This window comes from Dermacentor silvarum, chromosome 9, assembly GCF_013339745.2.
Source record: "Dermacentor silvarum isolate Dsil-2018 chromosome 9, BIME_Dsil_1.4, whole genome shotgun sequence".
In the NCBI taxonomy this organism is placed as follows: Eukaryota; Metazoa; Arthropoda; class Arachnida; order Ixodida; family Ixodidae; genus Dermacentor; species Dermacentor silvarum.
The window spans coordinates 11,389,964-11,413,942 of record NC_051162.1 but is presented as its reverse complement, the minus strand read 5'-3'; the positions used below and the strand labels follow the sequence as shown (position 1 = coordinate 11,413,942).

The window sequence follows — 23,979 nt, the reverse complement described above, 5'->3', positions numbered from 1 at the left end:
GGCGTGGCACTTGTTTAGGCAGCTGAGAACCTGGTATTTTATGAAATGGGGAGCGGCACAGTAGCGACTTTGCGAGCCACTCAGGCACCATGGATATTTGCGCAGGCTATTGTGAGCTCGCTTCTTGGAAAGCAGACGACGATGCCGGTGGCGCTGCCTTGGCTTAAAGCCGGCCGTCTGCTGTCCCAGATATCCGCGCCGCGCTTTGTATCGGATCTGGGCGTGTTCTGCAAAAGCGTGGAGCCGATCGGCCCCCTTTCCGGGGCCAAGCACGGAACGGCCCCGTCTGCGATGTATCGCCGCTCCGGCGGCGCCCATTAAAAATTGATGACATTCCACTTCTATCGGCGCTTGCTATCTGAATCTCTTGCTCTTCGCACGTCGTCCATGTTTTGCCGTGCGCCGTGTTGCGCAACCGCGCCGGGTGTAATTTTGTCCTTGTGGCGCGTTGTGGATGATGATGATGATAAATGTATTAGCATCTACGTCAGGATGGCGGCAAATAGTCACCTAGTCGGCTTGAGCTAATAGTATGACATTCGTGCATAGCAGTCTAGCATTCTGCCTATACCTCCTTGACGTCAACTTTTCTCTCTCAATTGAAACATCTCTCTGTATTGTACAGTAACCTATGCCTGTAACGACTTCGGTCTTACGTCTGACGTAGTTAGAAACTGAAATGGGTGGCTTTCAGTTTCTAACTACGGGACCTCCTTCTGTATATACTTATCATGTTATCCCCGTTTTTGTATTGAATAAACCGATTTTGATTCTGAGTACGTGCTTTTTCACCAATACTCTAAATGTTAATTTTATTCCTGCCTGCTGGCCAGTTAATGCTTCCACCCACTTTAATCTCAGTAATTTTGAAAGTACTTTCCATAGGGGTTCTTTGCTTGGTGTATATCTTGACATTGCAGTGATGATGATGATTTTTGTTGGCATCTCCTTTGAAACGATGTGGCAAGCAGTAGTCACCTAACCTGGTTTATTTAACCAAGTTTTACTGCATTTATAGCCTTTTGCCTATCTGAGCTCGATCTGAACTTTTTTAAATCCTCTATCACTGTATTGTACCGTTACATATGCTTGCAGTGACTCCTGTTCCATCAGTCTCTTCCCTGCTTCCTTTCTTTCTCACCAATACTCTAAACGTCTCTTACTTATCTCAACTACTGACGAGTTAAGCCTTCCGTCATCTTTGAATCCCAATGCTTCTGTAATTTGGACAGTTCCTATGGGTCTCACTGCTTGAATATCTTGTCATTCCATTAGGATGTGCCATGTTGTTTCCAGGCTTTTGTTGCATCATCCTATGGCGCATATTTGCTCCATTACTTTTTTTGTGCAGTGAAAACACCGTTAGCAGCGCCCTTTCTGTGCCACGTTTGTTGGTATTAGGTGGTATAACGCGCAGGAACATGTGCAGCAGTATAGTGCATCGGTCTGAGCTGCGATGCAGTGGAAAAATACTGGGATATTAGAAGCTTTGTCCACGTACACCGTGCATTGCAACGGAAGGAAGCCACTGGGCCAGTTACGTATATGGCACGAGAGGACTCCTCGACACCGCTTCGCTGCACTGCCGCTGAAATCAAACCGCTTAAAAACTGTAATCACTGGACGCCCACGTGTCCATGTTTTTGCGTGATGTGTGACAGCGCAAACATAGTCAAAGAATGGTGGAAGAAGCGACAAACGAACACAAGCGCTTGTCGTCTGTCACCTCTGCGTTTGTCGCCTCTTCCACCGTCCTTTGTCTACGTTCGCGCTGTCACACATCAAGGATGAGCACCGAGCAGCCAGGTCGCATACCTTGCTCCGTGTTTTTGACAGCAAATTTCGGTACCCCAGTTTGTAAGGTTCATGTGGTGTCATGTACATTATATACGGTTCACGTTATGTCACTGCACCAGCTCTCCGTAACGTCATTAATTTTGACGGTGTCTGCGCGGACCTAATGGTTTTTGAGCAATGAAGACAGACTACATTGGGTGTACAAGATCCAAAGACAGAACTTGGCAAGTTTCGAAAACCTTTATTTAACTACAACGGCCAGAATATGAAAATTCGCTTTGAAATCCACAAAGTCCTACTAACGTACAAGCGCTGGGGTTCCTGCATGAAATGACGAAAAAAAAGAATTGAAGTTTGGTTTATATATTTTTTAATGGGGATCGATCTATTACCATGGAATTATCGAAAATAGTTTCAAAAATACACTATCTGTTTAAAGTGATTTATTGTTTCTCTTTAGAGTCCCTTCATTGACGTGTCTGGCTATAGGCAGATGGCCTCGGAGTGCATGTGAAAACTTGTTTGTTATGCGTATATGCATATGCATGTCACTTTTGGTGATGAGCACGCACCGTTTATTCGAGTTCTTGCGTCTTTTGGCATCAGGCAACTCCTAGGTCAGGTATGAACAGGCAGACAGGCCCCATTTTGACTTATCTACAGAGCGCATAGTTTCACTGAACAATGGAAACACCTCTTCGCCAGTGTTCTTTATCATAGGCACTTACCTCTGCCAAGATATCTGGTGTCATTTAGAAGAATGTCTCTTATCAGGGAAAAGGGAATGGCAGTAGGTAGTTGATAAACACTGCCACGGCTAGCTCTTGTGCCATGTGACCGTGTTTTCGTGCTTTGTTTGCATGACAAGCTCTGAGCAAAAATCAAGTGCATAAAACCAGCTGCATCTGAGTCTGCTTTTTTGTTTTCTTTTAAAGTAAAGCCTTTTCTTGCCTACCCATTTTGTCACTCCTCTGGTTTCAAAGCGACCTTTTGGTTTTTGGTGTGATAGCTTCATTAGCTGGCTCCTCTCTTGGATAGCTTATAAAATACTTCCAGCTTTTCTTGTGTTGAACTGATTTTTGACTGCATAGTTTCAGTAATATTAAGTACGTTGATGGTTGTAACTTCAATGGAGCAAAACTGTCTGCCGGATCATCCGTAAAGCAGTGGGAAGCGGTCGCCATTTCTGTAACTGGTTGGCAGTACCACTGATGCAGGGTATCTCCAGCATACTGTTTGCATTTTTAGTGTTCTCCGTATGCTGACAAAAAAAGCAGGGGCAGCATTAAAGCAGCACTAATGTTGTTTCAGGTGTGAACGTCTGCTTCCATTTGCCTTTTGAAATTAAATCGTCTTCAGCCACCACTGCTCTCTAATGTGAGAAGAATAAGGGTCAGTTTTTAACATTTTGACGTGGGCTACTTACTTGATCTTTGATCTTTAAACTTGAAACTGCACAAAGTGTTGGATGAAGGAAAGAGTAGGGTACAGTCAGAGCACTGACTACCTACGGAAACTAGCACACATATGGCACTTTCTTCTACAGAAAGAAAGAAAGAGTGAGCATACACACAATACAAAAGTGTCATTTGTGATTACCTAGGAACAACGTTTCTATTTCCAGCAGGGCAAGCGACGGTGCACTGACACACTAACTACCAGCTTTAGCGATTATAAATGGCTCTGCAATTTCGTGTTCCTGCTTAGTTCTTGCCTGTTTTGTTAGGCACTTGACATTATTGAACAAACATGTGCAAGTGCACTCTTTACAGAGAGCTACCGCTGCCATTTTCTGTGAGTTGCAGCCATATGGTTTGCTTCATGTGGTTCTTGCTCCCAGGCGAGAGACAAATTTGATCTGCTACTTAGCTGCGTCATCACTGGTCGTCTGTCTAGTGCTGGCAATTAAGGCTTATCGTAACCCTTCTTCGTGCCTTGCATTGTCTTTGTCAGATTCCTGCAATGTTTTCCTGTAGTAACATTTTGCTTAGTGGCTCGCTAAAAGAACCAAAGTGTGGGCTAGTAGGTATACAATCATCTTGAGGACTAAGCACTCGCAGACAGGAAACGATCCCTTGTATGTTGGCCTCAAGCCGATCGGTGCCACAAGCCTGGCAAGCCTCGTTGTGCAGCACACTTTTCTGCCGTGCCGCAGGTGGAAGAGCCCAGCGGTGGGAGGACAGACTGTGCTGACAAGAGTGGCGCGCCCCCATGTGCCTCTGGCGCTGTGGCCGGGGAGCTGGAGCGCGGGCAACGTTGGCCGGCATGCGTGGACGCCCCCCTCGGGCTGCCCTCCACGGCACCGGCCGATAAGCCATGAGTACGCCCCTCTCCACAATCTCTTGCTTTCCTTTCTTATTGCGATAGTAAGTACAGGGGACACTCCAGGTGAATTTCTGCCATTATGGTGATGCTCAATGTAAAGCAGCTGAGCGCGCGTCTACTCCTCTAATCTGGCAACGCATGGCTGTCCGCGTGGTCGAGCCAAACGAGTGCGGTAATCTGCGCTAGAGCACTGCACGGGCTCGGGCTTACCCGAAAGCCCGGGCCCGGCCCGGCCCACGGGCCGGGCCGGGCCGGGTAGAGGAGTTTTTTCACGGGCTCGGGCCGGGCTCGGGCACGGCGTGTGCTTTTTGACCCGGGCCCGGGCCGGGCTCGGGTTTTCTGACGTGGGCCCGGGCCGGGCTCGGGCTTTCTGCGAGTTATTCTCGGGCTTCTCAACTCTGAAAAACATGTATTTTTCGGTCTCGGGCCGGGTTCGGGCCGGTTTCGAGTCGGGCTCGGGCCGGGCTCGGGCTTAAGGTAAAGGGGTGGCGGGCCGGGCCGGGCGGGTAACGTAGATTATTTCCGGGCCCGGGCCGGGCCCGGGTCTCGCCATAAAAGTTTTCATCGGGCTCGGGCGGGCCGCCCAATGTGAAAAGGGGCCCGGGCCGGGCCCGGGCCGCAAAAATCGGCCCGTGCAGTGCTCTAATCTGCGCACATTCGGCTCACAATCTGCGTACAATGAAGGTAATCTGCAGCGGGTGAAAATGAAAACGGTTGAGCCAAGAGGGCTGGTGGCTTCATGCGCGTGGGAACACAGCGCGCCTGTAGTGATGGACATCACATGGAGTAGTTGCTTCTTCTTCTTTCTGGGGTTTTACGTGCCAAAACCAGTTCTGATTATGAGGCACGCCGTAGTGGAGGGCTCCGGAATAATTTTGACCACCTGGGGTTCTTTTACGTGCACTACAACGCAAGCACAAGGGCGTTTTTGTGGAGTTGCTCTTTATCACACCGGCGTGTTCGTGGTCGTTGAGTGAAGTCTTTTCATGTTTACCTGTGTGCGTGTGACACCTTGCTGGTTAATTGAGTTAGTAAGCGAATTTTTACTGAAAGTAATACAGGCAATAAAGCTATGAAACTTACTTTGTCTAGTTGTCTACTACTTTGCTATCGCTATCAGTGCCTTTCAAGCAAAACTGCAGTTTTTTTATATTCGGGCTGGGAGTTGTGTAAAACACTGCAACTGATGACAAGGAGTCAAACTTGACATCAGTCCTCATTCTGTGTAGCCCAGTGCTCTTTGTCTGTCACACTGTTTAACCGCAGTGGTGGAGCTGAAAGCTGGGCTAGTTAGCACACATGCATATTCATTTATTGAGAACATACTGCCAATTCCATGGGGGATTGTTATAAGGTGGGTACTACATGAACAAACATGTTATAATTCTGCCAAAATATTTCTAAAAATATTATTTCTAAAAATTAAGCAACGAAATTATGCAAAAACAATAAATCTGGACATTGAGATTTCAGATATTCAAAAGGTGTGAAGTGTGCAACATTGTGCAACAGTCGGGTACTTGGGCAACTGATGAGCAAACAAAAACTATACAAAGCTGACAGAATATATAATGGAGCACTGCAATTCAGAAGCAACAACTGGTATGATAATTTCTCACAAAATGCCTATGATTCGTGAAGCAAGTAACTTCGACCAAGGCATTGAAGGATGTGAACGAAATGGAGAAAAGATGCATTGTGGCACACTCACAATTGTAATGTTTTATTACATATGCCCACATGCATATGTATTAGGTGGACGTGTACGGTCACAAACAAACGTCTGGAGACCACCGATGCCACGAAAAACCTTGTTTTCCTTGCAGCCTAGGCATGCAGGCTGAAATAGTGTGGTGTAGCCCACGTGGTCCTGTTCGACGAATGTAATGCATTCAGACAATTCCACATTGTAAATTGGGCCACCTTCCATACTTTCTCCATCTTGTCCATGACGTTTGGAACGTCGTCGTACCTTATGTGATCGCTGCAAGATCAAGCACTGCCCGGCAATGGAGTGATCTCAACTGCTGCCGTTGCTATGCAGGTAGTGGTAACTTGACGGAAGCGGAGATTCTGGAGCGGGCTGCGGAGGAGCGGGCGGCCATAGTTGCACGCTACGACCGCGGCCGAGACAAGGACAATGTCGCCCAGATCGACCCCTGGGAGGACCCAAAGTTCGAGCTGTACCATGTTACCGACAAGTACGGCTTCATACAGTGAGTACAATATGAGTGTTTGTTGCTACCTTCTTGCCTCATCTGCACACACACACGACGATAGGGCCTTTTGGCTTCGAAGTAATGGTATTTTGCACGGGAACATTAAAGAGAAATACTAAATCAGTTCAGGCTGATTTAGTTTTGTGAATATTATGATAAGTAGGTGTATTACTAGAATAAAAAGTTAAGGGCAAACTTTTTTTTTTTTACCAATACCCGAACACTAATACATCATGATGTATTTGTATTTTTTTTTTCGTATTGTTGCAGTTCGGGTATTGTAAAGGTTCTCACAACTTGCCAAGCTTATGCTAGCCTTTGGATCCTTTAGAATGTCCATTTTTATAGATGAAAAAGCTGTCCAACAAACACAATCCTTGACATGAAGTCCATACTGGTGAGCTGGTACTGCATCTTTTCTGGCTTACTAAGCCTCTTTCATGGTGAGAGATGCTTTTTATTGCAATAGCAATTATATGGACACTCCAAGCGGATTTCTGCCGTCGCCGTGAGGTTCTGTATAGAGTCCAACGGCGATAAAATCGTCGCTGCGCGCCATATGCTGTATGTGTGAGTGAAAGCACACAAGGGACGGAGAGCGAACGCACGGCGCAGAGCAAACGCGATGTCTTCCGTCGTGCGAAAGGCCGTGAGGGGACGGGAGGCAGGGGAGGCAGTGTTTAGCTGCGGCACCAAATGCGTATATTTTGAAAGTTAGCACTCTATATTTGAAAGTTAGCACTCTCATTTCCAATAAACTTGCTTTTGCTGTCGCGTTGTGAAATGCACCAAAAGTACCTGCAGGTTGTCGCCTACTTTCCATCAGGTTCTCCTTACATTTGTCTGGGTGGACATATTTATGGGACGTTTATCTTATAGAAAGATACCATTTGGATCTGGTATTCAAAAGAAGGAAAATAATCTGGAAAGCATTTCTTACAACTGATGCTCAACATGTTGCCAGATGTTTTTCCATTAGCTGGATCCTTTGTTTTTTGTTAATAGTGGGCTGTCTCTGTTCCTCACTTTGCCGGCCAATACTACACTGCAGAAGCAGCATTGGACGATAATACTTACTTTTTCACAGGCATTTATCTTAGACTTGCTTTAATGTAAAACCATGCTTCAATTTTGATTTTGTAAACATTCGTGCACTTATTTTTATTGAAGATGTATCGTTTCTTGTTTGCCTAGTGTTTGTACCTCGTAACTTTGTAAAGTGGCTCTGAAACTACTGGGGCCATTTTTTTTTTTAATGATCCGTTTCATTGCCCACTTCTCTTGCCCTTGGTCGTTGACTCGGGCATTGCCACTTACCCATTATTACCAGTATTGGCCACTATCATAACGAATGATGGCAGCAGAAGAACAGGAAATGAAATGAACTTGTACAAAATGTGGCCTCAAGCCTCCCTGATGCTGTAAGGCTATCTGTGGTACACGAAGAAGATACATGTGTCCTCCCGTGTTGTAGCAGACAGAGCAGTGACCTTCCTTTCCTCATCTGTTGCAGTAATGAGCGGCTGCCCGAGAAGTACACGGTCCACGAGGCAAAGGTGAGTTCACCTGGGCACCGCATTCCGAGAGAGCAAAGCAGCAAGGACTGTACTCGGTTTCATATGTAGCGGGCAATGCTGCAAAGGCCAGAGGTCTCTCCCAGCTTGCATTTGCCAGCACAAAATGATGTGCCACATAATAAAGATCCAGCTTGGGTTGCGTAATTTGTAACATTAAAGGGACTGAGAACTAGCCAGAATGTGTTGTAAAATGTTTGTGGTAACGAAATGACCAGGATTTATAGTGATAGAATTCAGCACAATGTTCGTGATTTACGGTAAAATTCTGAGCGACAGCCCCCACCTGTGCAAGTTAATGTTGTTTGCCGACACTTGGAGACACTCAAATTATTTTGTGCATTCTGCCTAATTACATAATTAGTCTTAATTAATTGATCAACTTCTCAAATATTATAATCAGATGAAAAGTTCCAATAAGGAAATTGTAGAGCAACATAAAAAACTCCCGATACAGCTTTCTGTTGATGAATACGTGCAACATAAGAGTAGTTTTCCCAGCGTGAAACAATTTTTCAATTCTGTTGCCGAAAAAGATACAAAAAAAAAGTAGTTGTTAGAAAGCACTCGACCTTGTCTCTTCCTGCTGTGTCTCCGTTTGTTTAGCACAGTTTCATGGTGAATCAATTCCGACTAGGCTGGCTTGCAGTTATTCGTACCACTTAGCTTGGCTTGACTAAAAAAAAAAGTCTGGTGCATACAGCCAGCAAATACAGTATAGACCATGTATAACGTAACCGCTTATAGTGCAGGACCGGATATAGTGCGGTCTTTTCAGACTCCCATTAATTTTGCCATAGCACTCCATGTATACACGTATCGCTAATAGCGCAGTTGCGGGAAACAAAATACCGGTTACAGTGCGGCTGCCTGGGAGTGCGGAAGTCAGCGAAGACGGCGAACGCTCCCCTCAAACGGGCGCCCCAAGGAGTGCTCGAGGAAAAAAGAGAGACAAGTGGAGGAGAAGGGCACGTGGTGCGAACGAACAGCCAGTGAGGTTGAAACCAGAATCTTGAGTGCGAGTCGTGAAATATCACAGCACACATAGCGAGAGAGGGCCATGAAACTGCCAACGCCGGCCAACGCGCGCTTCACGATAACGGCAGTAAACGAAACTTCAAGGAGCGGGCGGCGCCGGCAAAGCACGGCAAAGGGCGCACGCGGAGACCGTGGAATATGAGGGAGGAGGGCGGCAGGGAAGCGGATCTCGCCTCGGCAACTCCGCCGCTTCAGTGGCTCCCCTCGCCCTCCCTCGTAGCTCCCTCACTTTCGACTGTCACCGCGCGCGCGCGCGCGCCGGCCCGGCGCCAGCTCCCCGAAGTTTCGTTTTCTGCCGTTATCGGGAAGCGGGCGTTTGCCAGCGTGGGCAGTTTCGTTGGCCGGCCTGGGACAGCGCCGCTGCTTCCCACTTCGTCGTAGCCGCAGCGTGCAAGGTCAACACGTGACTAGAAAGTAGAGAAAGCATAACGGAGAAAGAAGGGTTCACTGCCGTTTTCTACGGTAGCGTGGCTGAGCCGTCTGCACGTACACGCATGTTCCAGCGCAACGCAGAATTGGCGACCTTGCCATTTGAGAGAGGGTTAAATTTCCGCCGCGTTTTTTTTTTTTTCTTTTTGTTTTGTTCGTACGCGACATTGAGGGGTCTCTCCTAAGCTTTTACTCTATGGCGGTGCCGGAGCAATGCCGGTCGGTGGCGCCGCTGCGTGATTTGGTTCGAATTAACGAGATTCGACTGTAAATTGAATGCAAACGTTCTAGCCGCATTCCTCGACTGTCGCATACTCGTGGCGGCTCGGTGCACATGTTTTGCATATGTGCGGGCCGTAAAAATTGTTGCTTTAGTTATAGTGCAGTACCGCTTATAGTGTGGATATTCGCGACTCCGGCGACTTACGTTATAAGCGGTCTACACTGTACATGGCCTTCAAGATCAGTTGGTGCTACTCGGAGGGAGCCGTCGTGGGACATATACTCGGACGCCACCTGTTATTGTAAAAATAATTCAAGGCTTCTTAAAACATGAACCACGGAAACATTGGCTTGGCAAACAAAATAATACTTTCTAACTGCTAGAGCTGCACTTGTTGTGTGCTTCCCACCAATGTCGGCGTATAATCGCTATCGCACTCACCTATCACTGTTTCCCACAGGTTTCTTGAGCACGACTACATCCTCAATGCAGATCGGAAAATTCGGATAAAACATATTCCACGGTGTTTTCCACGTTACCACTGTATGATTGGACACTTAGAACAGTAAGGTTTTCGTCGCACTAAAAAAACCGGTACCATAAAAATTGGTTGTCAGTCCCTTCAAGTCTTGTACTGTTGTCACAAAATGTGACATAATTGTTATATGGACAATGTCACAGAACGGAATCTATAAGTGGCACATTGATGTGATGTTAAGACATCGCTTGACTCAGTCGACAGCGCATAATAATGACCGAGTGTTGTAGTTATGTATACAGTATGAGACTGTACTGTACAAGACTAAGTGCAACATATAGCGTTTGTGCTTAACGGGAAAGTGAAGAAGCAAACAAGAAGTGCAGTTAAAGCCCCAGTAAAACCAATTTGATGCGGATGAAAATTAGTTCGAATAATTGGAAATTTTGTGAGATCAAAAACACACTTTTCACATAGAAAAGTTATAGCCTAACGGAGAAGTTAATTATTTTCCCTCGGCCACTGTTTGTCAGTGCAGTCTAGCCTTATTACAACAAAGTCACGCCAGACTCGAAAGTACCTTTGCTACATCCAATAATTGTTATAAGCATACACACTATCATCAAAACGAACTTGCAGTTTTCTTATTAGCACTGTTATATTCTAAAATTCGTTACGGTGAGATTTGACTTCAATGGCATTGTGCACTTTTTACTTTTTGTACTATTGGAGCACCCGTTGCATCCTCAGTTCCTTCGTAGGAGCCAGCAAGCCTCCTAAGGACATAAATCCATTACTTGTCTTGGCTTCAGCATTGCATCCTCAAGAGTGTCCAAAGATTTTTTTTTTGCAATCATTATCAATATGTAATTATACTTGAGCATTTCCACTACTCCTGCATTTTAACTGAAAACAGTGCTGCTGTAGTCCCCAAAGCTGACACCTACCAGGGCTTCATTGTTAGACTCGAAGCCTTTCCCCAAAACTGGGAGTAGGCCACCCAGCCTCTTTCAGCGAGTGCAGATGTGTGCAGCAGTCAGGTATGTGTGAGTAAAAAATTGAGTTGCAGACCATCAATGAAAAGTCTCGAATGGGCTTAACTGGACCCACAGCCCTCGTGCATATTAGTTGGCAGCATACAAGAAGGTACCCGAAGCAATAACTGTAGTGATAGCAGGATGGACGCAAGAAAGATGACTGGACAAATGTCACTTTTCTGGTGTCTGTCTTGTTGACACTATAGTTAATGCTTTAGAGGGCCAGGTTTGGCCATTTTAAACAGACAAATGCACTGTATACAATGCACGCTGACAATCATGTCAGCAAAGTACAGTTGGACCTCGTTCAAACGATCCCATTTCATACGATGTCCCGGCGGCAACGTTCACAATTGAAAATGCAAAAAATAACCCAAAACTGTTACATTTCTTTTTTCCTGGTTAATACGTTCCTGGTTGCCGAATCAACACAAAGAAAGTAAGGGATATCCGAAATTATAACGTTGAAAAGATTTAGGAAGCAGTAAAATATGGACGCAGCATGAAATCAGTGAGAAGAAAACTTGGCATAGGACAAGGCAAAATGTATGCACTGAAAGATAAGCATGGTAATATCATCAGCAATTTCGATGACATAGTAAAAGCAGCGGAAGAATTCTATACTGACCTGTACAGTGCCCAAAACAGCCAAGCTACTTTCATTCAAAGTAGTGATGAACCGGATACAGAGGCTCCTTCTATAACTAGCGCTGAAGTTAGAAGGGCCTTGAAAGACAATACTAGGGGAAAAGCTGCTGGAGAAGATAGAATAACAGTCGATTTAATCAAAGATGGAGGAAATATCATGCTTGAAAATATCATGCTTGAAAAGCTTGCGGCCCTTTATACGCAATGCCTCACGATTTCAAGTGTACCAGACAGCTGGAAGAACGCCAACATTATACTAATCCATAAGAAGGGAGACGTTAAAGAACTGAAGAATTATAGACCCATTAGCTTGCTTTGAGTATTGTATAAAATATTCAAGATAATTTCCAGTAGAATCAGGGCAACACTAGACTTCAGCCAACCAAGAGAACAGGCTGGATTCAGGAAAGGATATTCTACCATGGATCATATCCATGTCATCAATCAGGTAATCGAGAAATCTGCGGAGTATAATCAACCTCTCTGTATGGCTTTCATAGATTATGAGAATGCATTTGATTCAGTAGAGGTACCAGCTGTCATAGAGGCATTGCGTGATCAAGGAGTACAGGAGGCATACGTGAATATCTTCGGAAATATCTACAAAGATTGTACAGCAACCTTGGTTCTCCAGAAGAAAAGTACCGTAAAAACCGGACTGTAGGTCGGACCGGAATATCGGTCGACCCCCCAACTAACCAATTCTAAAAATGGAAAAAATCTTTTTCAATGGCAAAAGTACCGAAAGACACCCTTTCTTTGAAACAAATACGACTCAGCCGGTTGCACAATGGTGACAGTATGTATTTAAATGCTGCTGACAAACACGCGGGTCGATGGTCGCGCGATACTGTTAAAAATTGGCCGGGTGTACAGTACACAGAAGGGCATGAAGTGCACAAGCGCTACTCCAAATCAGAGTCGTCCGAACTAGAGTCGAATGACGAGTGCTTCTCACTGCCCACGTCCCATAGAGCTTCGTCCTCTTTGCCGTCCAACGCGTTGTTTATGCTGCACTTTCTAAAAGACTTGCGCACCATTTCTTCGGGGAGAGATTTCCACGCCGACGACGCCCAGCCACAAACAGTCGCAAGCGGTGGACGTCGCAGGCGGCCGGTGGGGGTACTCGGTTTATCTCCCAGCATCCATTCATTATAGAATTCGTGCACTCTATCTTTAAACGGCTTATTTAGCACAACGTCTAGTGGCTGCACCACAGATGTCTGTTCACCAGGGATGACCACGAGTTCCGTCTTGCCATCGCACAGGGCCCACTTTACGTTGGCTGTGAGGTGGCCTCGAAATGAGTCAAGAACGAGCATGTTCGCTCGCTCAAAGAGAGCACCAGGTCGCCGCATCCGGATGAGCCGTACCCACTCCAGCATTAACGATTCATTCATGAAACCCTTTTCATTAACCCGGGGGCCGACGTCGCGTGGGAATAACAACACACCAATAAAGACGCACACATAACAAACACCAACGCCTAAAGTATCCAACTCTCTCTGTGTTGAGCGCGCGCCAGAGAGAAATATTGTGGCGCCAACTACAAACTCGCACTTTCTTCCCCTACGCACTTTGCACTTCTTTCCCGACACATACCCAAGTGTTGCATCTGTTCAGACAGCAGATCTCTCCCATATCATGTGGAAATGCCCCATCAAATATCCCCCCCGCAACCTCAAACCATTAATTAGTAGCGAGGAGCTGTGGGAGACTGCCCTGCGCAGCTCCGATCTCACCCTGCAGGATCGAGTCCTGAGGTGGGCTGAGCAGGTAGCGGAGGCCTACCACGACTGGTAGGCGGACGTCTGGCAACTCAAGGTGCTGAGACTGGAGCACACAGGCCTCCCTCTCTCCCCTCGGCCCTTCCCTTTCTTAAAAAGGGAAATAAAAGTTCATTCATTTTAAAAATGATGAAAAGGGGCAGCTTCTTCCCATCAGCTGTGCATGCGAGCATCACAGTGAACAGTGAGTGCTCGTTGCCTGTTGTTAAAAGCTTGATTTGCTTAGCTCCTTTCTCGGAAACAGTCCGGCTTGAGGGCATATCCAATCACACTGGCATTTCATCGGCATTTCCAATCTGTCCCATCATGAAGTCACGTTGCTGCCGAAGCACAATTACATATCGCTGAAAGTCGATGAGCTTGTCCTCGAATTCTTCGGGCAGTTTCTGGCACACAGAAGTACGGCGCCGTAGTGCAAAGCCCTTCCTCTTCATGAATCGTCGCACCCAGGATGGCGAGCCCTTGAATTGTACCCTCGTCAGTCCAGAGGCGCATGCCATCTCTACCGCTTTCAAACGGATGCATTCGGCAGTCACAGGCAACAATCTTAACGCAGCTTCCGGACAAACTCCGCAATTTTTTCTTCCAGTTCTGGATACGCTGAGGTCCGCCCACGAAATGACGTTTCCTTTTGGTTGCTGCAAGTTGTAATACGGTGCTTCTGCCTCCGCCAGTACCAAATGCTGTTTTCGGATACTCCAAATTTGCGCTGTGCTGCCAGGTTACCGTGGGCTTCCGCGTACTCAATCGCCTTTTTCTTGAAGACGACGGTGAATTGCCGTCGGCTTCTGCTTATTTTGAAACAATGTGAAAAAGCAGCCTGATTGTGATGCCAAAGAAGGCTGTTTACTTCATCCACCCATTGTTGCAAGACTTCCATAGTTTTTCCGCCAATGTCCAGTATATAAGACAAGGGTCGACTTTTCAGAATGGCTTTTTGAAAAAAAGTTCGACCTATATTCCGGTTTTTACGGTAGAAAGCTACCTATCAAGAAAGGGGTCAGGCAAGGAGACACAATCTCTCCAATGCTATTCAGTGCATGCTTAGAAGTATTCAAGCTCTTAAGGCTCATTCACACCGGCGACTTGAGGAGGTCGCACGACCATTTGCGACTCGCGAACAAAAAGCGACCGAAGGCGACTGGTGTTCACACCGGCAAGCCCGGCTGAGCGCGACCTGCAAGTCGCAATCCCGGACATCTCGTTCTTCAGTGAGAATTCTAGGGATCTACGCAGTCAGCGCGCACTTCGCTGGCACTGTGTAAATTGGTTTCGCGTTCCGGCAACAGGCCATGGATTTTGATTCGAGCGATGGCTGGATTTTGATTCGAGCGAACAGGAAGACGCCGTCCCTGTGCTGATATGCTCCGCCGGGGTGTCAGCTGTGGCAGCGCGGAAGCCTCCGAAGAAAACGCGACGCTCGTGGGTGCGCCCGTGCCTCCGCTCGTGTGAAGTGACCGGCCACGCAAGCCGCCTCCTGCCCGAACTTTGTGTGCATGACAACGAGTATTATCGAGAGAGAGCAAGTTGTAATTTCTAGTTCGCATTGCGTGTTATTCGGTGCATAATATTAAAGCAAAGCTGTTCACCCGCTGTTCACCTTTGCGTGGCGTGCTCATCCAACGAACGGCAGCTGGAAAAAGGGTTTGTGTTGTGCTTTCTTTTCCTGCTGTTTAGCTTCCAGCGAATGCGACCGCGTACATTCGACACGTTGCTGCAACTGCTGCGTCCCAGAATCACAAAACAAGACACCAATTACCGGCCTGTAGCCTGCATATCGTGACGCGGGCGTTGCATTTGGCGTGGATGACGACACACATCACTTTCAGCGCGGCGCTGATTGGTTGAGCAGCTTTGCGACCACGGTCGCGCGACTGAAAAATCGCGCAGTGAGCGACTCGCCCAAAATGGTCGCTTTTCTAGAAAAGCGACCATTTGCGACCATTTGCGACTGGTCGCTTTGCGACCAACTTGGTCGCGCGACCACTGTCAGTCGCCGGTGTGAATGAGCCTTTAGACTGGGAACGCTTAGGAGTGAGGATCAACGGCAAATATCTCAGCAACGTTCGGTTTGCAGATGACATTGTACTATTCAGTAACAATGGAGGCGAATTACAGCAAATGATTGAGTACCTTAACCGAGAAAGTGTAAGAGTTGGGTTGAAGATTACAGTGTAGACCGCTTATAACATAAGTCGCTGGAGTCGTGAATATCCGCACTATAAGCGGTACTGCACTATAACCAAAACTACTATTTTATTGCGATAAAGGACACTCCAGGCGCATTTCTGCCGCCTCTGTCACTGTGCTCTAGGTTCCGTATTCGCTTACAAAATAAATTAACAAGCACGGTGTCACGCGTGCACAAGCAAACATGAACACATCGTGCTCGTTGACCACGGAAACGAACTGTCAAAACGCTCGAGTGACGAAGCGCGGCGAGCGAACTGACCTTCGTGCTATCATGCCTCTCGCTTCAACGTGACCTACAAGTGGCGAAAACACGGCGTGCGGCGGACTTTCCCTGTCGCTGATTGCTTTCAAGATAGGGCTAAGGCGATTGTACCGCCAAAGTGGATCGTCGCAGATTACGTCCTGCTTCGGTCCACTGAAACGGTTCTGCATTGCTGGCGAAAATCCTCTCCTTCTGTTTGCGCCAAGCCGCATCACGAACGCCCGTGATGCGGCCCGATTTCCGCCCGTTTCCACACACATGATCTCTTTCCTTCTAAATGCGGCATCATGATGAACTCAGTACTTCATGCTGATAGAGCAGACGCCGAGAACGTGAAGACAGACGGTAGACTATTGCCTAAGCACATGTACTGCAGCACATGGAAGAAGTTACGGTAGCCAGGCTCGAGAGTAGCTAGGCTCAAAGCCCATGCGAGGCAGCCATTTTGAAATGCCGATGGCTATATGGTAACGCAGATTTAAGGTCGTACTCGATTCTAACACGCACGTAATTTTTGGACCTGTTTTGTCTGAAAAAAAGTGTGCGTTAGATTCGAGTAAATACGGTATTTGTGGTTCGAGGGCAGCGTTTGCCATCTAGGTTGACTGCCAAACTTCCAGGCAGCCGCACTGTAACCGGTATTTGTGTCCCGCAACTGCACTATAAGCGATACGCGTATACATAGAGTGCCATGGGAAAATTAACGGGAGTCTGAAAAGACCGTATTATATCCGGTCCTGCACTATAAGCGGTTACGTTATAAGTGGTCTATACTGTAATATGCAGAAGACAAACATAATGTTCAATAATAGCCTGGCAAGGGAAAAAGAATTCAGGATCGTCAGTCAGCCTCTAGAGTCTGTAAAGGAGTATGTTTATCTAGGTCAATTACTCACAGGGGACCCTGATCATGACAAATAAATTTACAGAAGCATAAAATTGGGTTGGAGTGCATACGGCAGGCACTGCCAAATCCTGAGTGGGAGCTTACCACTGTCGTTGAAAAGAAAAGTGTGCAATCATTGCATTCTACCGGTGCTAACATATCTGGCAGAAACTTGGAGGTTAACAAAGAAGCTCGAGAACAGGTTAAGGACCGCACAAAGAGCGATAGAACGAAAAGTGTTACACCTAACATTAGGAGACAGGGAGAGCGGTGTGGATCAGAGAACGGGGATAGCCGATATTCTTGTTGACATTAAGAGGAAAAAATGAAGCTGGGCAGGCCATGTAATGTGTAGGATAGATAACCAGTGGTCCATTAGTTACAGAATGGATACCAACAGAAGGGTAGTGCAGTCGAGGACGGCAGAAAACTAGGTAGGGTGATGAAGTTAGGAAATTTGCAGGCGCAAGTTGGAATCAGCTAGTGCAAGACAGGGGTAATTGGAGATTGCAGGAAGAGGCCTTTTGTCCTGCAGTGGATATAAATATAGGCTGATGATGATGATGATAACGTTCCTGGAATACACAATCTTTGGGCACCAGCGTTCAGTATATTGCCAAATTGCGATCATTTTCCATACCATGTAAATCCCATGTAAACAAGAAATGTAAAAGGTGCAAGGCGCGCATGATCGAGAGCAGTAGGCACCCATAACAGCAGCTTCTCCGCATTATACTCGCCTGCCCATGTCAGGTGAAAATGCCACCACACACTCGGTTGCCTGTTCCAGTACCAGCAAATCTCCACGCGGGTCATTGCAAGTCGCCATTCTCAGCCATCGCCGCCCACCCATTGTAATAAGCATCATCACTTGTCTCGTTCCCCCTCTGCAGGCGGCGCAAAGGCAGCGCCAGGTATTGCTCAGGTGGCTTCGTGGCATCGCATTTCGATGTTGTCAGCCAGTTCGGTTTTGTTTAGGTTTCCCATCGCCGTCTTGAAACGACATCTCGTGTAGCTCGGGCCCAAGGAGCTGGATGTGCGTAGGCGCCTCGTGCCGCAATGATTCTCCCCGAGTGGGTATGTCAAAGCTTCCTTCCAAAATACTCCTCCTGAAAAATCTGCTCACCCAGGCCGAATTCGAAGCCGCAAGAATGACAACGCGTATCTCGGGCTGCATGGCTCCCACCAGCTTGGCACGTATCACCGTCTTGCGCTGCAACGACTCACGCAACCCTTCGCATTACGTAGATGCACATGACAGTTGAGTCTGCCTAATTTTATTTAGCGACTTCGGATCATAGGTTCTCCCGATTAGTATATGTTTTTCTTGCATTTTTTTTTTTCTCCAAAATGTATGAACGAGGTTCTACTGCAGTACACCTGTGCACTACGAAAATGGCTGGAATTTTAAGCCATACGCCGCATACCTTTTCATCTCGAGAGAGCCCCGCACCCAGCTGGAGAGTCAATGTCAGACGCACAAGTACGCCTACGTAATTCGCATTGCTGCAACATCAATCACCGTGACACGTGACTTGGAGAATTGCTCAAGTCAAGGCTACAGCAGTTATTGGTTTGATCTGTTGCTTCACTAGGTAATTTACAGCTTAGAGAAATAATAAAACCTACAAACCAAATGTTTGCGTGTCTGTGTTTTACTTCGTGCTGTAGCAAGAGAGACGTAGTACTACCATTTCATCTGTTCCTGCATCGTGCAGTTGCGCACACAGGAAACAGAACTACAGTCGAGCCCACTTATAACAATATTCAAGTGCCAAGAAAATCCCATTGCTACTACTTATAATTGTTATAGCCTGGTTGCACGAAAAAAGGCACAGGGGACAAACATTTTAATAGACAGAAGTACAACAGTCGACCCCACTTATAGCATTACTGGTTTTAACACTACTCTGATGTAGCAACGAGCAGCTGAGGCATTGTGAACATGTGTGTTCTGTGGTAGAATAAACTGCTTACTACAATGTTACCATGATGCGTTATTGGCTATAAGAATTAAATCCTGCTACTGGGTGTATGGGTCGGAAAGAAGAGAAACACAAGATCTTCAGGAAAAAAAAAAAAAAAACAAGTCGCTTTGCCACACCTGCCTTAGTGCCGCGCACCCCATCTCCCGTCCACCCCTCCGAGAGGTTGGAAGGGTGCGTGATATGCAATGCAATGAATGTGTGCGGCACAAAGGCAGGTGTGGCAAAACGGGTGGACCAGCCAGGAATGTGAAAAGATATTTCGGACAATTTTTGGCTCCCTTAAGATTGAGCCAAGTAGCCCAAGAACAAGTACTGCTAAAGAATCACTTGTACAGCATGCTTTATTTATTTGCTTGTTTTAGGCAGAAAGTCAAGTACAAATGCACTCGTGCATGAACATGTACCAAGTACAGTAGGTCCAGCTCTTGCTTTTTGTACCTTGGTACACGTGGCAAGCGCACTCTCTTGGCGGGGCACACATCACTGCGTTGCACCACCATGTTTCTGGAAGTTGAGCTGTAGTTGGAACAAGAAAAATGGCTACGTTCATGTCACATTATGTTTTAGAAATTGGATGCTGCGGTGAACAAAGTAAACAAGCATCGACTAAACAGCAAACAAAGTGCATGAAACATTCTAACCAGAAGAATCGGTGCAGAAAGTTCTGGTGAGGCGATGGTGGAAACACCACCGTTCGTGATGTTGAAAGGAAATTCTCAGACAGTGACACGAGGCATGTGAGGGGTGCATTGATGAACCAACCGGTCTTTCCTGTGTGCAGGTTCGTGACCAGGAGAATGTGCGCCTCAACAAGTGGCGCAAGATGCTCGAGAGCTGGGACAAGTACTACCCGAACGAGAAGGCAAGCACAAGTTTTATGCAGTGCCCTCGGCCGAGTGTTTTGCCAGAATGCAGTAAAGAAAGAAAATCTAACAGCTAACCTACCTTGATCCACGCTTCATATAGCAATGTTTTGCAAGTAACTATATCCGCTTCAGTAACAGCGTGCATGTTTGTGTACATGACTTGTTTTTGTCAGATCTGCCCTATGGAGGCAAGGAAAACGCCTCTGACATTGCACTGCAGGTAGATCAAGCCACCTGCACTTCTAATGTACCTTCATTTTAGTTCAGTGCATTGCATATTGCTACACATGACCACTTTGATGACGGCAATACCATGTTTGATTTGACATTTAGCATGCTGGGTTGTAGTGAAACGATTCTTTTCTTTTTGTTTCTCGTAATGCTTGCAGCCAATCAGTCAGTTCTTTATATATAAAAATTAAACAAGTCTGCACCAAATAGATTTACTTACTCTTAACAAGTAGCGGCTAGAAAATGTGCAATGCACCATCCTACCGCTTTGACTTTTCCTTCAATGGAGTCTGCAGGACATAACTGGGTTTAGTGAGACATAATTTTCACCAGAAAAGCTGCTTGTTACATATGTCAGTTTCAAATCGACATATTACAATGTCAGATGTCACGTTGTAGTGACGGTGAAGAACACGGTAGCGAAAATTGTGAATCGCGCAACTAGCTCTTTATTGGGCGAACTTGTGCCTATGAAAGCAAGTGACACTCAAAGCACAACAATAGCGGTGAGCACAGTCTGCAATTGGCGAAATCTGATCGGCGGGTCAAGTGCGTCAGCTTTTATACGTGACTTGTCGAACGTTCCAGCGTAATCATTGGCGGACGCATGCCTTCCAGAAATTACTACGCAATACGTGTCGCGCATACAATCTCATTACACAAAGTTTGGCGGAACATACACAACATATAGAATTAACAATAATTTTTGAGTAAGTTTCAGCCCATGCAAGCACGTTTTGTCCTAAGAGGTAACTTTAAGTTACCTGGTGGAGTCCCTGGAAAAAGGACAAGTAAGTACAGGTCTCAATTGTTGCATCAAAGGGAATTCTCTTTTCCCTCTCATATTCCTCACGAGTGTACCGCGCAAATTGTCAAGGTGGATTGGCATGCTTAACAGCAATGACCAGTGGTGTTCAGCATTTAATGGCCTTGACCAAAAACAGAAATACAGAGTATTGGCAGTTACAACAGTGTCACGTTGACTCTCTTTTGTCCTGCTGTTCATTCTCATTGCTCTGTGCATTGTTGCAGTGCCTTGACTAAAGCTTTCTTTGCCACGCACTCTCTTTCTCTCCCTCTGCTTGCTATGCCTCTCTAACCGACTAAAAAAAATGTGGGCCCCTCTCCAGGAGCACACCAAGAGCACCAAGTACACCACTAAGGTAGGGCTATACGCTCTCTCTCTGTCTCTCTGTTGGCTTCTTTCTCTGCACTGTTGTTGTATGCTGGTTTGTCTTGTACTTCTGTTCATCTCTGCACGATTTGTTCGGGTGCACCTTTCCAGAAGTGGGCAGCCTGCTCAACCCATAGAGTTTAGGAAAATGGTAAACTAGTCTAGTTGGTACTGGTTCATTATGAACAACACAGAGAAAAAGGACAAAGAAAGAAGCTAGAAAGATGATGGCCACCTCTGTCAACAGGACAGTGTTGGCCCCTCCTGCCCACTGCGCCATATCCTGGCATAAGAACAACAAATGGCTCTTGTTTTTCTTTGTGTGACCATGGAACCTGTAAGGGCTCAGAAATGTGTGATTGTCCACCTTCACTTGGTCGGTGACTGCAACTTCGTCATCATGTTACCTGCCCGGACGAATTTTTGTCTAACCCTTGACTATGCTAGAAAAACAGGAACAGTGCACTGACTATCAAATGATGAATTTATTTGTGTTGCTGCCCCTATTTTTTTTTTTTTTTTTGCCAAACATGAGCCAAACATTGCCAAATACATGACCTACACAGAAAAGGGGGGGAAGAATGCGGGGAGAGAAAATGGCGAAGGAGAAATTAGCACAAGCAAGAGCCACCAATAGCTGTCCTGTTCCTGTCATGCCAGCGTCTCTCTCTGTACATGTTTTTCACGCTGTTAAATATAAGCCATATTCACAATTATACCCAGAGGGAAAAGAGGCATTGCTGTTCGGTAGCATTTGTGGGGTCGGGCACGTTGAGTCTTTTGCTCCTCTTTTAATTGCCAGCGTTGTTGAGGTCAAGAAAGCTGGCAACCAAGTGTACGGCCTTGGAAGTACATTCATGCTGCTGCTCTTTGACTACACCTCGTCCTTGTGCCAATAATCAACAGAAATTAATAAAATATATAATGATTGCAAGTACAAGTTGGCAATACGAAGTGGCCAGCGGTTAAGACGAGCATGAGACGGGTAAAGTTTTGGTGGGAAAAAAAGAGAGCAGGGAAGGGATTAGTACAAGATCATCACAAGCAAAGGTCAATTTACGAGATAAAGCAGAGATTGGCCAAGTACTATATCCAATATGGCAACACATGAGTAGCTCATAGAGGCGAGGCAACTATTTGTTGCCATACAAATTCAAAGGGGATGCCATTAGCGGTCATCATTATCTTTATCCTGAAGTTTGAGTTTGACTTTTTCCATGCGTAAAGCCATTTACGAGGAGGCTTTAGTAACCCGACAGGAATCTGCTAATCTCGACTGTGGGGTATTGATAAGATGTGTGCGTGTAGCTTAAGTGTGTCCTCCGTTGTTCTTGCAGTTGCGGCGGCGGGTCTTTAAGGGAATACCCAATGCAGTTCGAGCCGAGGTGTGGCTGCGGCTACTCGACGTGGCTCGCATCAAGGCCGAACAGGAGGGCAAGTACTTGGTAAGGGCCCAGTGGGTTTCCCATCCTTTGTAGCAATGCCCCTTGAATATCAAAACAGTGCCTTGATTGTAACCATTGAGTGTCATCACCTATCGGCAAAGCTTTTCTGATTTTTAATCCTGAATATATTTTAAGAGCAGTCTTTTGAATGTTCGTTATGAAAAAGATCATTTCAATATTTTTTTTATTGATAAAAATGAACAAAATATGCGTAATACTACACATTATGTCACATCTCACTTCTGAAGAGCAGGACTGAGAAACAGTTTAGAAATTACATAGCAAAATAAGCTTGCTGTGCAGTGAACTAGGATATGTTCACCATCTGATTAATGTGAAACAAATTATAGACAATAAACCAGAAGAAACAACAAGATTTTTCGTTTCGGGCAGTAATGTTTTGAATAATGCATCAGAGAACTAAAAGATATTACTTTCAATCATCCTAGTTCATTGCACAGCCCAATGTGTAAGGAAGGAGCATACAGCACTTCATTGAACTGTGGTTTATTCACAACTAAGTTATCAATGTTAGTGGTAGCATATGCAATGTTTCACAACTTGCTTAAAAACATTTGTGTTTCGTTTTTGGCAGAGCAAAGTTAGATCTGGCTACTAGATCACTGCAAATTCAAAAGTCAAGCCAGTTCAGTCCACTTAGCAGCTTTGTAGCAGGGGGGGCAGCCTATTCCATATTGACTGGTGTCCATTTCCTTGTTAAAGAGACTCCAAATGGAAAAATGGTTGGAGATGTGTTAGTAAATTACCCTTCCACATTGCCAAAAAAATTGATGTGGTTTAACTTTGGTTAACCCTGGTTGGTAGCGAAAGCTTCACTGCCCTGGCTAGGCCCATTGTCGAGCTGTGGCCGAGGTGTGGTTTCGCAATCATATACAGACATCTTTGCAATGAATACAGTGTTTATTCATAATTTTTTTTATGCCTATGAAGACACTGCGGTGATCAGTAAAGTAGTGAGACTTGGTTGCAACTAGCAGCCGGGCCCAACTCTACTCGGGCAACGGTGGCAATGGCTCCTTTCAGGGCTCCGTAAAGCCTAAATATAGTCCGGCGTAGCGTGAACACGCGCACACGTTATGTCATGTTGGTGAGAACAACCGCGGCTATAGTTCAACCAACCATTCAATGTACTGGCGCCGCCAACACAACCGGACGCGCGGCCAATGCGCTCTGACGCCCGCACGCACGCACCTGCACACACACACACGCATAGACGCACGAACACACACACACATATAACGTCGGACTATAAACGCGCCTTAATGCTCTCTTGTGGTTTGACCTCTAGTTCTCAAGGTGAAAACTGTTGAGTTGCCGATGGCTGCCTGAGGTAGCGTAATGAAGCTTTCGCTTCAAAA

The 23,979-nt window shown here is 46.2% G+C and overlaps 1 protein-coding gene across 4 annotated transcripts in view; it reads left to right on the top strand.

Annotated features, from left to right (window-relative positions):
* Window positions 1-23,979, top strand: part of LOC119465128 (USP6 N-terminal-like protein) — a 118,536-nt gene that overhangs the window by 38,493 nt on the left and 56,064 nt on the right. For 3 of the 4 annotated variants that reach the window (XM_049656109.1, XM_037725929.2, XM_049656111.1), the window contains exons 2-6: window positions 3,953-4,117; window positions 6,167-6,338; window positions 7,855-7,897; window positions 19,666-19,746; window positions 22,493-22,600. In XM_049656109.1, coding sequence (XP_049512066.1) covers window positions 4,114-4,117; window positions 6,167-6,338; window positions 7,855-7,897; window positions 19,666-19,746; window positions 22,493-22,600 — 408 coding nt within the window. In that variant the 5' untranslated portion in view covers window positions 3,953-4,113. Of the gene's footprint in view, window positions 1-3,952; window positions 4,118-6,166; window positions 6,339-7,854; window positions 7,898-19,665; window positions 19,747-21,078; window positions 21,145-22,492; window positions 22,601-23,979 lie in introns of those variants that run through there. The other variant, XM_049656110.1, reaches the window with a different exon arrangement.